We start from the raw sequence: 14,975 nt of genomic DNA, 5'->3' as shown, positions 1-14,975 counted from the left end.
CTGGAGATCGAATCAGGGAACACCGAAGCTTACTCTCCATCCATCGCTCAGGAAAGGTATCGTCAAGAAATTGCATCACCTGTGGGGTCCCATCTTGATTAAAGCAGTAGACCTTTTCATCAACAAGGTGTCCCTCGAATTAGAATTGCCCAACAGTTCCTTCAGAAGATAAACCGCATCTGGTAAATTAACGGGATTATTTTTGGATTTGTATTACTCCAATAAATACTGTTATGCCTATTAATTGTTCCAGAAAGTTTAAAGTGGCTTCAACCCTTCATTTGTTTCACACTTGCCCCGATAAAATTCACAAAACTACTCGCCTGTCTAGATCATCTTCATTTAATAAATGCAGAAGTTTTGATACATATGATCTCCGCTTATTACTTTTGAAATTCTAAGAATACTGTCTTTTTTACTATCGGTCTCATGAAAGCATTGTCCCAGAGATTTCTTTCGGGATCGTGTAACGGTTTGCATCACTAAAGCGGCATTTTCATTACCCCCTAAAGATCTTTCTTTGTCCTGAACACCTCTTGTTTATATTTTCTACTGTTCCATTAGCCTCGAACTTATCACCAGTTCTTTCAATTGATATTCTCGTTGGCGGTGGAGATATAAATTCCATTGCCTAACGTCTTTGAACTTCTTTAACATTTTCAGTTTTCCAATAACAACAAGAAAAATTTAGTTGCTATGTAAAGAAACTAAATTTTAGCCGTGTTCTATGCGCACGAAAGAAATTACATAGAATCTACCAATGAGTGACAACAATGAAAAACAGATTTTGAAATATAAGTTTATATGGTTTTGTCGTTTTTTTTTTCTAAACGTTTTCTAGCTATAACCATTTAAAGAGTGTACATACATGTTTTAGACACGATATATGTAGTTTCTATTATATAAAAATATATAATTATATAAATAAATATATTTGACTGACACTACAACAAAATCAAACTTTCTGAATAAATCTATAACTGTAATAAAAATAAAAGTTACTTTTTACATAGCTCTTAAACCCTTTATACTTAACTTGATACGTACCATGTTAACTTAAATTACATTTGCAATCTATTTTTCATCATCATTTAGTAACACAAATGATTACATAAAAATGACAGTATATTTGATTTTTATAATGGTCATTACATTCTATCAAAATACTTTTCGATACTGTACATCTCACCGTCAAAAGTATATCTTCAACATCATTTTCCCTTCACAACAAAACATATTTATAGTGAAAAAACAGAACCATGATTGCTATGTTTTAGATTTGCGGTATCTAATTACATGAAAGACGTTGGTATTTTAGAATTTAAAAAATTAATGAAAATTATTATTACACAATGTTAAATAAAAGAATTTTGTACGTAAGTGGATAACAAAATTATAATCATCGATAACAAAAATATTACCAGATCTAATTTTTTTAAATTTATAACAAGTAAAAATTATACAGGTAATACCAAATTCATTAAGAAAAAAAAATTAATGATATGCGTACTTAAGTCTCAATTAAATTCTGAAAAAACCTATAAACAGCCAATTTATCTTACAAGATTCTACTTAATTTTACTTTTTAGATAGATTTCATAAGAAAGCTACCTATTGTAATGGGTACAATGATTCAACTTCTGGAAAATTTCAACATATCTTCCCGTTTTACATCCCGCAGACCCCCAAAACCATCGTCAGTTCAAAAGTTTATATTACATTTATATATAAATATATATTATATATGTATATATATTTGACTTTCTTGTGGACACGATAACTGCCGTAATTTTGCGCAATCACTTTCAAATTGATACATAAAATATAACAATCGAAAATCTCGGTCGAGTTCGTTAATAAGGAAAATCGGACTTTGGAGGGTGGAAATGGGGGCTTTTCGAAAAAACAAAATATCGCAATAAATTTCCTATTAAGTAAAATGTCGAATTCGTTTAAATTTCCTACTATTCTTTGGATAAGGGACTAAAACCTATCAAAGTAAAGGATTTTGATATCACCAACCATTGACCCAAGGGGTGAAAAAAAGGGTTTCAAAGACAAAAAAATCATACCTCCATAGGCACAGTATCGAATCGGTTTAAAGTGGTCATTAGTCATCTAAACATTGCCTAAAATATTTGTCTGAATATTTTTGATATGACCAATCCTTACGGCAAGGGATAACCAAAATATTGCTCGAATTGTAAAAAGATGGGGGCGTCGTATGCTAAACATGTAAAAAACGTTTTTCACATGCAACCGTTGTCGTATTGGGTAAATTTGAAGTTTTTCTTAACTTTAATGTGGAAATCTTTTTTGTCTCCTACTTAGCACCGGTGAAATCTACCTCTTTCAGCATGCCGAAAGGGAGTTTTTAAAATATAATTTGATGTCTTAAAAAAGGTTTACATAATTTCATCAGAAAAAAATCTTGTCATTACTAAAATAAAAAATTTAATTAGTACTTATATTTTTAAATAAAAATTCGTTTTAATAAAATAATTTTATTTAGAAGTGACACTATTACAGAGAAATTTGTTAATTCATAAAAAAAATATTAAATCCTTATTAGAAAATCTTTATTTTAAATTGCTAATAATTTAAGTATTTAAGTACAAAATTAGATGAGAATATTACAAAACTAAAAGGTAAATAATTAATTTTACCCATAAGTTTTCTCATGAAGTGAATTATTTCTCAAATTTGATTCGTAAAAAATTACAAGTGAAATCGTGAGTCTGAAGACTAAAAGATTAAGATAGTGTAAAATTAAAGGTATTCTATTTAAATTTAAAATTCAGTTATTGAATTCATTTTATCTACCTAAAAATTCAAATAAATCTAAAACTTTCATTAAAAGATAAAATATATTTTTAATAAAAGATATTTATTAAATTTTTATCAGTAAAACATAAGTTACAAGAAAAAAAGTTACATTTTACTATTATGTAAAATTAATTTATATTAAATTTAAAAACATAGTCTTTCATTAATATTTTTTGCGTCATTAGAACAGCCAAATGTCCTTGATATCATGCAGTTGCTATAGGGAATGAAATACAGAATCTCAAACATAAACCACACAGAATGGGTTTTTGATAACGAAACGAATGAGACGGGATTCACTAATACGCTAAACAAAACAAAAATACCTAGAATTTTTTTAAGCATAAGATTTAGTGCCAAAGAAGATTTTCTGTTTAAATAAAGGCATACTATCGTTAATGTTGCTGCTGACAGTGTTATTATTATCTGATTATTATTGTTGTATGTTATACTGTTATTATATTATATACTGTTATATGTTGTATTATATACACTATAGTATGTTGTATGTTGTACTATTATTATTGTTGTTTGTGATATTGTATTATTTTTATTATGTGTTATTTCTATGTGATATATTTTATCATTATCATTATTATTAATTTACACAAAAAAATCTATAAAGGTATAGTAACTAAATCTTTAATTTGATTTTTTTTGTGTTATTTCTTAGATGAGGGTTTGCCACCAGTGCCTCAATCGGAAGATGGTTATCTTAATTTCTCAGTTATCAGAAGAGAACATAGTGGGTGGTATAAATGTACAGCACGACATCTTCTGGGAGAATTCTCATCAATAGGATACTACCTTAGTGTAAGAGGTACGAAAATGACAACCATATTAAATTCATTATTTTAACTTACTACATTATTATTATTATTAATATTATATTATTATTACAAAAGAAATGTTAATTGTGAATTGTGAATGGAATAATTAAGAATAATTTTTGAATCCAGCGGTTGGACTAATGATAAACTAGTCGTTGTAAAAAATCGACTGATTTCGAAGTCGAAGGTCTCGGTTCAAATCCTAATTAAGGTAGTTTCTTTTATTCGGATTTGAATACTAGATCGTGGTTACCGGTGTTCTTTTGGTTGGGTTTCAATTAAACACAGGTCTCAGGAATGGTCGGCCTGAGTTTGTTCAAGACTACACATTAACCGTTACAGCTACATTACACCGATAAGTCGCTAATGACTTTAATTGTTGATGCGATTATTTATAAAAAATTATTAAAAGAAATAATTTCTTTAATTACGAGTACTGTACTTAAACCTTAAAAATTTTTTTTTTAGAATTAATTGTGATTCAGTTTGTTATAAAAATGTATTATATTCTACGTTGCACTTGATTAAAAAAAAAAAAACTGGTAAAGTATTGTGTGAATTTCCCGGCTACGCCGGTCAATATATGATAACTAAAGTAAAATTTAAGCATCAAGATTCCCAAATTTCGAATAAAAAATTATTGATTTTAGGGGTTTCCTTACTCTGTGGGGAAAATTTATAAAAAATTAATATATAGAAAAATAAACCCTAACAAAAAAATTATCATTTTAAAGAGAATTTATTGAATAAAATAAAGTATAACTTTTATAGAAGTAATAAAAAATGATGGTTGTCATTTTTGGGCCGGAATATAATATGGGGCCAAATTTACTTTAATTTTAATACCTCTTTAAGTGATGAAAAGAATACAAAAAAAAAATTTTTTTAATAATAAAAATTAAAATAATTTGAACAAAAAAAAAAACAAAAATCCTAACAAGAGGTCTGAAAATTTAGTAATGAGACTATTTTATTTTTTATTTTTTGGCATCCAAAGTGGTAACACTGTAAAGTTACTAGCTGTTATATAGCTGTAAAGTTATCAGCTGTTCATGTGGTTATATAAACAGCTGATTTATATTAAGTATTAACTTTAGTCTATTGTTGCCACGTGAAACGTAAACAAACCTTTCGTGAAACGAAGTTTTTGTTGTGCGTTACAAAAATGAGTGATACCGATTATGAGCAACGTTATCCAACCAAGTTTTCTGTTAAATTCGGTGTGAATGATACTGAAATTTTTTCAAAATTGAAAAGGGCGTATAGAGATGACGGTCTGTCACGAACCGAAGTTTTTAGGTGGCTTAAAATATTTTCAGATGGCTGGGAATTAGTTGCGGACGATCAACGTTCTGGAAGACCGTTAACGTCACAAAGTGACATTAACGGTCTGGAAGACCGTTAACGTCAAGTAAGTAGTAAGTTAAGTAATGTTGAGCGAATCAGAGACTTGATACGGTACTATCGGCGATAACTGTAATAATGATTTCAGAACATCTGAATCTGAACCATACCACAGTCCATCAAATTTTTAAAAACGAATTAGACATGAAAAAAGTTTGTACAAAATTGGTCCCAAAAAATCTCACTGTTGAACAGAAAACAACAGGGTGGAAGTGTGCCGCGATCTTCTAGGGCGAATTGAAATTGATCATGATTTTCTAACAAAATGTTATTACTGATGATGAATCTTGGATATTTGAGTACGACCCAAAAACAAAACGCCGGAGCAAGGAGTGGCACACTTTAACCTCAACACATCCCAAAAAAGCAAAAATGAGCAAATCAAAAATCGAAACCATGCTAATTTGTTTCTTCGATAGTAATGGAATTGTCCATAAGGAATTTTTTCCTATGTTTTTTCCTATATTTTTTCCTATTTTTTCCTAATTTTATCCATATGTTTACCGAGAAATTCTTGAAAGACTGCGGAAAAAAGTTACCCGCGTGAGACCAGCCATTAAAGATAACTAGATGCTGCATCATGACAATGACCCCTTATCACACTGCACTCTCAGTTAAGTTTTTGGCAAAGAAAAACATTCCTGTAGTTCCTCAAACATCTTATTCAACTGATCTGAGTCCCTGCGACATTTTCCTGTGTCCCACATTAATAAAACACCTCAAAGGACACCATTTTGGAAGAGTAGAAAACATAAAAACATGTAACCGACCATGTGAAGGATATTCCGGTTTCTGAGTCCAGCACTGCTATGAAGAGTGGGAAAACCGCTTGAAGCGTTGCGTGGCTTCCCAAGGGAACTATTTTGAAGATGATAGAGTCCATGTGTAATTGGATTGTACATGAAAGGTTTTTCTGAACCCAGTCTCATTATTTTATTTACAGACCTCGTATATACTTTAGACGTCGGGGAATAAATTTTAAGATAAACTTTTTAAAATATTAATATATATATAGTATCACGAAATTCTACCGGGTTTTTCATAACTAATTCCATACGCGAAAATAATGGAAAAAGTTCATATAAATAAATATCCTAAAATGCTTTTTTTGCGAATTACGACTAATAAAAGATTTCGCTCGGATTTCAACTACCCCAGAGAAATGAGGTCGCAATTAGTGTCCTAAAGTGCCTATTAGTGTCCAATTCATTAGTGTCCTAATAATTTTCATTAGTAAATATTTTTTGGATGTTAATTAAAGGACAGAATTAGTGGTTCCTTACAGTTTTTGACCTGAAAAAAATCAAATAAACTAGATCCCGGAACCGTACCTGTAGTAGTTTTTGAAAAAATATGGGTTGAAAACCAATAAATTTGGATAAAAACCCCTGTTTTTTATGTTTGACGTTGTTAAATGGGTGATAAACTCATAAAAATGTTTAAAAAAATTTGTAGATAATTTAATTCTGAGCAAAAAAAAAAATTAATTCCTTAAAATTATTGCGAAAAAAAATTTCGATTTTCTTCAAAGGCAATTTAGAAAAACGTTTATTACAGTAAATTTGTTATTTAAAATAATAATCTAAAAAAAATGACTAAAAATCAATCCTCACAATCAATCATCCTTAAAATTGAAGTAAGTACACGTTTTTACTTCTTTTGCCCTTGTCTCCCTTCGGTTTAACAATATTTAAAATATCTTTTTGAAATTTATTTTCCATATATAAAGCTATCAATACATGTCTATAATTTTTTTTTTTTTAATTATAGACCATGGACATAAAATACAGGATAGCTTTTTTGAAAACTCTCTTTTCTCTTTATATCCTCCATCGAAGGGGATGTTAGATTTAGAAAAAAACTACTTACATAAAATTCGAATTTTTCTAACTTTTCTTTGTTTTATTCAACTTATCTTAAAACAGTTTGTTCAGAATTAAAATATCTACAAATTTTGTTTAAATTTTTTTGAGTTTATCACCTATTTAACAAAGTCAAACATCAAAAACAGCGGTGTTTATTTTTATTGAATAAACTTTAAAATAAAAAGGGTTAAAATAAAATAAAATAAAAAGGGTTATTTTTTTATCTTGCATACGTAGACAATAGCGAAACGAAGATAGTTTTCTTTTAATATCCATTTTTTAATTTTTACTCGTTTCATAGTTAGGATTACCGGATTTAAGTAATAAACACAACCCACCGGGTTGGTCTAGTGGTTAACGCGTCTTCCCAAATCAGCTGATTTGGAAGTCGAAAGTTACAGCGTTCTCAAGTCCTAGTAAAGCCAGATATTTTTACATGGATTTTGAATACTAGATCGTGGATACCGGTGTTCTTTGGTGGTTGGGTTTCAATTAACCACACATCTCAGGAATGGTCGAACTGAGAATGTACAAGACTAACACTTCATTTACACTCATACATATCATCCTCATTCATCCTCTGAAGAATTATCTAAACGGTAGTTACCGGAGGCTAAACAGGAAAAAGAAGAAGAAGAAGAAGAAGAAGAAGTAATAAACAGAGATATTACAGAAGGAAAACATTAGTTAGCATTTTAACAACCTCTAACAGAAAAATATTTCTTTTTTTTCTTTTTGATTGATATTGTTGCAACCGACGTTGAATGGCATCAATACCTCAAATACAGAAATCATCATAAAGAATTTCATCTGAACCAGTCTATTCTGTCTGGATACATTAGACAAAACTACCCAAAAATATAAATACACACAAATTAATTCTTCAGTGATAATATTGTGTTTTTGTTGTAGAGGATCGTAAAACATCAAGACCTGTAAAACCCGACATGCAAAAATTAACCCCAGCACAGTGTATACTATATAGCTGAACAGTATAACTATTTGGCCGGGAAAGTAAAACACAGAGAAACGCTCTGAAATTGTTATTATAAAAAAAAATATTGTCAGATGTTAACATTTTTATTGTTGAACAATTACCGTCAGTAGAAAAAAAGAAATTAGTAAAACAATTACAAATATTGGAATGTAACTAAAAAATGTTTGCTAAAATTAAGTAATACATACATTTAAAAAAAAACACCACTAATGTGAAACACTACAATAACAAAATGTTGACATTTTTTTAAATAAAAAAGAAACTGTCAATTAAAGCATGGTCGCTGAGAGCAGTTCAAGTTGGAAGAAAATGTTAACTTATAAAAAAGTTACCTACGTAAACTCTACCTATACTGGATGAGTATATTTATTTTACTCGTTCCTTTATAATTTTTATTTACTTAAAGGATATATCTCAAGGATTTTTCTATTGGTCATTTGAGTTCACATAAAAATAAAATATTCACATAAAATTTATATCTAAATAAAACCTGAATATATTACGTGAAATGATTTACGTTGCAAAGTAATATAAGACATAGTATTATGTTCCCGTTGTCACATACTAACTGGATTTGACACTCCTGAACCTATCTCAATTATTACACCCTCTAGTTTTGTATGTCCCTTGACGTTTACGGCGAGTTACTTATTCCAATTCCGTCTGTTTCCCCTTATTCCATTTTTCTAGTTACTTGTTAGTTGTCTCTGCGTATCCCAATGGTCCTCGAATCCTATCTATATTATCTGTCAACTTACAACAAAATGTAACAATTTCTGTGCAATTCTACGTAAAATAACTAGCTCCCTTACACACAATTTACTGATAGAAGACACTACAACTTAATAAAGTATTTCAACATAAATCGGAAACGTTTTTTTCTAACCTTATATTATCAAAAATGTTTTGATGTTTTATCAATTTACTGTCACTGTAATCGTTAACTTTCATATTTGAAATTATTAAATTACTGAACCTTAATTTCATAAAATGTGACAAAATTATGGGAAACCGAATTATTAAGTATTTTATAATCAAAGATCTGATTACACTAACATATCGATAATTTTTTTTATTTTTATTCCTAATGTACGTTGCAATCTGTTCAATTTATGAACAATAAAGAAACCCCCTTGGCTCAATGAGAAGAAGATATGCATGATGTGCAAATGAGGTCCAATCTTGTATAAATTCAGGCCAACCATTCCTGAGATGTGTTTGAACCCCAACCAAGAAAGTACACCGGTATCTACTGTATAGTATATTCAAATCTGCCGGCCTCCGTGGCGCAAGTGGTAGCGTCTCGGCCTCTCATCCGGAGCTCCCGGCTTCGAATCCCGGTCAGTCATGGCATTTTCACACGTGCAACAAATCATTCATCTCATCCTCTGAAGCAACGGTGGTCCCGCAGGTTAAACACAAAAAAAAGTATATTCAAATCGGTATAAAAATAAATTACCTCTACTAGGTTTTAATCTCCGAATCTTCGACTTCAAAAATCGGCTGTAAGACAGCTGAATTGTGATGAAAATTTTACCGTTAGACAAACCCGGAAGATTATCAATAAAAAAAGCAATTTTTATTAAAAATAAGAGTAAAAATACAAATAAAGATCCTAACTAAATCTGTAAACTACATCTCTTTCGTGTAGTTTTTACTGCTTACTGTTTGTATATAATTCTCTACAAGTTTTGTTAAATTCTCTACAAGTTATTGTACGTCAAACCTAAAAAAAATGTGTTTTTTGTCACTGAACTTTTCCGTTTATATTTTATATCATGAAAACTAAGAAATGTACAGTTCTGTAATCACTTTTATTCGATTTTTCAGGTCAGTAAACATAAATAATAAACTTTATTCCTTATACAACGTCTTAAAAATTTCATTAAGACCACATGTCATTGGGGGAACTGAAATCCGGGCAAAATTTTTCGCTAGCCGTAGATTTTTCTTTAGCAAAGAGGTTTCGAATATAAGTTTATATGAATTTTTTCCTTATTTCAAGACCTAGAATCAGTTCCCAAATTATCTCCCTTTCCTCCTGAATCACTCATTATATATATATATATATATATATATATATATATATATATATATATATTATTACATATATGCCTAATTTAATATCGGCGGACGAACACGGAAGCAGCTCAGAAGTTACCTGAATCACGTATACGTACGCCCTGCTACAAGCGTCACTCCCGCCGTGCAGATGACCGCGTAGTTCTCCCACCATAGCATTGCTGCGGCCCCACCATCCTCAGGCTCCAATAAAAGAGCGTGCACGAGAGTGAATTTTTAATTCATCACCTGGTCAACCTGGTCCAAGACCAAGAAGACAGAAGAAGTTCCCTGGCCGCCTCAACGTGGGACCTCCCAGCGGATGCCACATCCCCGCCGGAGCAGCAGGCCTGGCCGGCCTACCGAGTGACCAGCTGGACGCGGACGCTACCTTCCGCTCTGGTCGGCGGACTCAGCAGCAGGAGCCGGCCCAGCGTGAGATCATTTGGGAAGAACCGCCTCGACCGTGCCGGCAAAAGACGACCGACACTGCGGGGCCCTGGGGGCCACCACTGCCACGCTGTAGTGAGGACTCAACTGTCACTAAGGGAAAGCTCGGTCTGATTTTAATAGACGAGCCGCAACTCTCCGACTTCGCCGGAGACCAGCTTCCGGACCCAACAGCTCTTCTCAGAGCTAACACAAAAAACAGCCCTTCTCAGGGCTACTGCAAGGTTATTAAGTGCCATGTGCAGTTGAAGCCATTCGACGACAATATATACCATACCAAGGCTTTTTATAATTGACGTATCCTATACCTTTGCGGTATAGAATATTTTTATATTTCTGTTTTATATATATATACACACACACACATATATATGTCAAGCCGGTTGGTGCTGCACTCTAGCATCTACTACCGCTGGCCGGCGAGTTAGTTTCGTACGACCATTCGAGAGTCGGATCCCGCTTGGAGCGGTCATGATTTGTTTAATGTAACATTTCATTCCAATGCAATAGTTTTATTTTGTAGTCTAAAGTCTAATGTAGCTTATATTGTTTATTGATAATGTTCAATTGTATAATTTTGACTAATGTGTCATTTATTCATCAGTCTAATGTGACTTGTATTTTCGATATTCAAAAAATGACTAATGTGATAAATAAAATTTTAACGATTCAAGAAGAATATGTTTTAGCTTATTTCATCATCTCAACCATGATTTCAAAATACAGTCCATAGAGAGAGAGAGAGAGGGAGTGTGAGTGATTCACGTAGAATGTAACAAACTTTCAGAACGTCTATTGGTGAAAATAAAGACACTTCTAAATTTCGAATAAATATAGGTTTGGAAACGTTTCGTCACAGTGTCAACTGGCGAATGATTTCACCTTGATTTCTGCACCTTAGGTTTAACTATAACTATATTTTTAATTTTTTTGAGAACTCAAGGGTAAAAAAAAAATAAAATATCGGGATTGAAAAACAATATATTATGTTTGGCGGAAAATAGCTTTGTTAAATAACAGTAAATACACAAATATTTTAACAAACATGTAGAGAATTAAAATAATATGAGGAGTCTACAGAAACTACATTTTAAATTTAAGCAAAGAGGTTTATAATAATACAAAGAATTTGATTCAAAAATTAGCCATAACTACATATATTTTTGCAGTTTTTAGTTTAAAAAAATAATGTAATTTAGAAGTAAAACACAGGCTTCTTAAGGCAACGAAGGCGTTTTACAGTTGACGTATTCTATACCTTTCCAGAGTAGAATTTTTTATATTGTTAACCCAGGTTTGTTTTCTCAGTGAACTTTGTTTCAGCACAAAGGATTTATGCGTACTTAAGTATATATGTGTACATTCATAAACACTCATCTTTACGTTTTTAGAAAATACAAGTGTGATTTCTAAAAACGTACTCCGACCAGTGTAACCGAATCACAAGAAAAAATTAATTAAAATAATTGTTTAGAACAATCATATAGAATAGTAGTATATAGTAATAAATAAACAAAAAAATTACTTATCCGACCTCCTATAGAACGAAATCATTTTAAATAATTTATTAGTTTATAAAAATCTGCATTAATCTGTTCAACACAATTATTTATTAATTTATTCTGTACAAGTTAAAATATTTTCTGATGGTGTTTTATCATACCCAAATCATCCGTAAAGGGGGTGCACAAAATATCCTTTTTATTTTTTTATCGCTTCAGACTCAAAGTTACATTATTGTACTAATTACATGATATCGTTACAATAGTGTCATTTTAATATGTATTTGGGTGGTAATAAGCACGTATTTTTTCGTTTATGATCATTCTCACCCCATTTACGGATGCCTAAGCAGTGTCCAGCTCGCTAACAGGTGCCGCAAGATGTTAATATGCGTATGTAAACCTGCGCACTACCGACTAAACCGCCACCCCTGGCTACCACCCTTTCTGGAACCGCTTGCGAAGCATTCCTTCTGGAAGGGGGGTTACACGCCCACTCACACACTCATACGTCATAGTGCAATCGCATCATAATAGCAATCAACAAAAACACATCAGTCACAGCAAACAAGATACATCACCATACTTTAAGATACAGAAAACAGGTTATGAAACTACATATAATGAGAAAAGTCACACAATATACACAAATATAAAAGAAGAAAAACTCAAGAAAACAACAAGTCTCACAACAATATAAACACCACATAAAAGAAATCATCCAAACCAGTACAGGAAGAACATATAATTACGCCTGAAAGGAGACATTCATTAATATTACATGTTCAATGCAACAACACAACACTAAAAATGCATACATCGGACAGCAGTAAAAATCTGCAGCCAAACGGCTAATCCTTACGGAATGCAGTAAATACAAAATACTACATACTATAATAAGGCCCCAAGAAACAGTAATTAGCCCAACATCATAAAGAAATAAAATACATCAAAAGCAAAATACTCAAATATATATGTAAAAAAAAAAAAAATTACATTATAATATCAGCACGCCAAATTTACATCATAAACTAACCAAGCACATATACATACCCCTTATACTTAATGCCTGCGGACGCCATCAGATACGGGATTGAAGTATCCGCGGCCTCTTCACGTCAAGGCGACCCCAGCATGCACGGGGGACCCCCTAGTCGTTCACTCACGAACCTGTCCGCCCCCGCACCGCCGCCTATCGTTTCGTGACTCCTCCCATGCCTAGAGATTTCTTATCATGATTTTCACATACCCAGTGATCGCCTTCCAGTTTTCTTTCTTTTCTATCATTATGTCCATCAGCTCCTCAGGCTGGAACATCACTTCCCTGCCTAGTACATCAAGTAGCTCTGTCCTAGGTCCTCTGTATCTCGGACAGTGAAAGAACACCTGGTATGGCGTTTTCTCCTCCTCGCACACCGGGCAGTTTTTCTACCCTTAGCTAGTTTTCGCTACCAGAAAACCCGATAATAATAGGTTTTAATGCATTAACAAGAACAGGTATTGTAGGCGCAAGTACCATCCTAACTGTTATTCTTATTCGATTTAGTTCAGTCTAGATCAGAAGTAAGAGGTTGAAGAATCTTACAGAGTTAGTGAGTGGGATATTTGTCCTAAACAGGAAGAGAAAACTGGTAGAATTGTTTAATCTAGTTCTTTCTTGCTTTTTCTGTTTAGTCTCTGGAACCACCGTAAGGTATTACTTCGGAGGATGATATGTATGAATGTAGATGAAGTGTAAAGTCTCAGGTCGACCGTACCTGAGATGTGTGGTTAATTGAAACCCAACCACCAAAGAACACCGGTATCCACGATCTAGTATTCAAATCCGTATAAAAATAACTGACTGTTAGGATTTGAACGCTGGAACTCTCGACTTCTAAATCAACTGATCTGGGAAGAAGCGTTCACCACGATATCAACCCGGTGGGTTCAATTTCAAGTCTGGATGGAGTTAAGTTACCAACTTAACTTGAAATTCATATTATAATTTTTGCATTACAATTAAAAAAACATATATATTCTAATCTTTAATTATTAATTATTTGAAATAAAATTTTGGATATTTATTTACTTATAATATGGGATTTAATTAATTAGCATTATAGAAATAAGGAAAATTATTACCAGGTATTACGAGTATGATTATTATCCGACCTCAGTAATGGAGTGAGTGATAGCGTCTCCGCCCGGAAAAACCTCAAAACATCTATCTTTATTCAAGAAGGTTAGATTATCGAAACTTGGCATTTTTCACATGTAATAAATATTAAATAAGTAGTAATATTTAACTTAGTAATACAGTAATATTTATTAATTTTTAATTTAATAATATTTTCATATGTATTATAAATTTAATTTTTTTCATATGTAATAAATTTTTTTATTTTTATTTTCAATCATTTGACTGGTTTGATGCAGCTCTCCAAGATTACCAATCTAGTGCCAGTCGTTTCATTTCGCTATACCCCCTGCATCCTAGATCCCTAACAATTTGTTAAGCTAATTGTTCTGTATTCTTCACATTTATAAAATTTCTCATATGAATTCTAAGTAGCTTAGTCGGGTGTTACCCTACTGCTGCTTACATACATTAATAAATAATTGTGTTGAACAGATTGTTTATCAGATTTTTATAAACGAATAAATAATTTTGTTTTATAGGAGATCGATAAGAATTTTTTTTATTTACTTTTTAATATATACTATTTTGCTATATGACTATTATTCTAATGAATTACTTTAATTAATTTCTTAGGAAACCAACATTGTGAAAAAATTCACCTACCCTTTAAGTAAAATTTTGAGATACACAACTCTAAAATCCTAAACCCCCTACCCTTTAATCAGCTGTAAAATTGTGTTTTTTTGTTACCGGGATCATCAATCTACAACATCTGAAGAAAAGAAATACTCAACATGAAAAGTCTGATCCCGTTAATATTAATACTCCCTTAAAACTGTATAGCTATATATTTGTACAGTTTTTCAACTATATGTAAAAATTATCAAGGGGGTTTACGAAAGTAAAAATCCAAAAAGT

The 14,975-nt window shown here is 31.7% G+C and overlaps 1 protein-coding gene across 1 annotated transcript in view; it reads left to right on the top strand.

Moving 5' to 3' along the window:
* Positions 1 to 14,975, top strand: part of LOC142320046 (kin of IRRE-like protein 3) — a 722,369-nt gene that overhangs the window by 595,974 nt on the left and 111,420 nt on the right. Inside the window, exon 5 of the mRNA XM_075357724.1 lies at positions 3,500 to 3,646. Coding sequence (XP_075213839.1) covers positions 3,500 to 3,646 — 147 coding nt within the window. The remainder of the gene's footprint in view (positions 1 to 3,499; positions 3,647 to 14,975) is intronic.

The sequence above is a fragment of the Lycorma delicatula genome, chromosome 2 (assembly GCF_047948215.1).
Source record: "Lycorma delicatula isolate Av1 chromosome 2, ASM4794821v1, whole genome shotgun sequence".
Taxonomy (NCBI): domain Eukaryota; kingdom Metazoa; phylum Arthropoda; class Insecta; order Hemiptera; family Fulgoridae; genus Lycorma; species Lycorma delicatula.
Note: the sequence above shows the minus strand (reverse complement) of the source record. Positions and strands in the feature narration are given on the sequence as shown.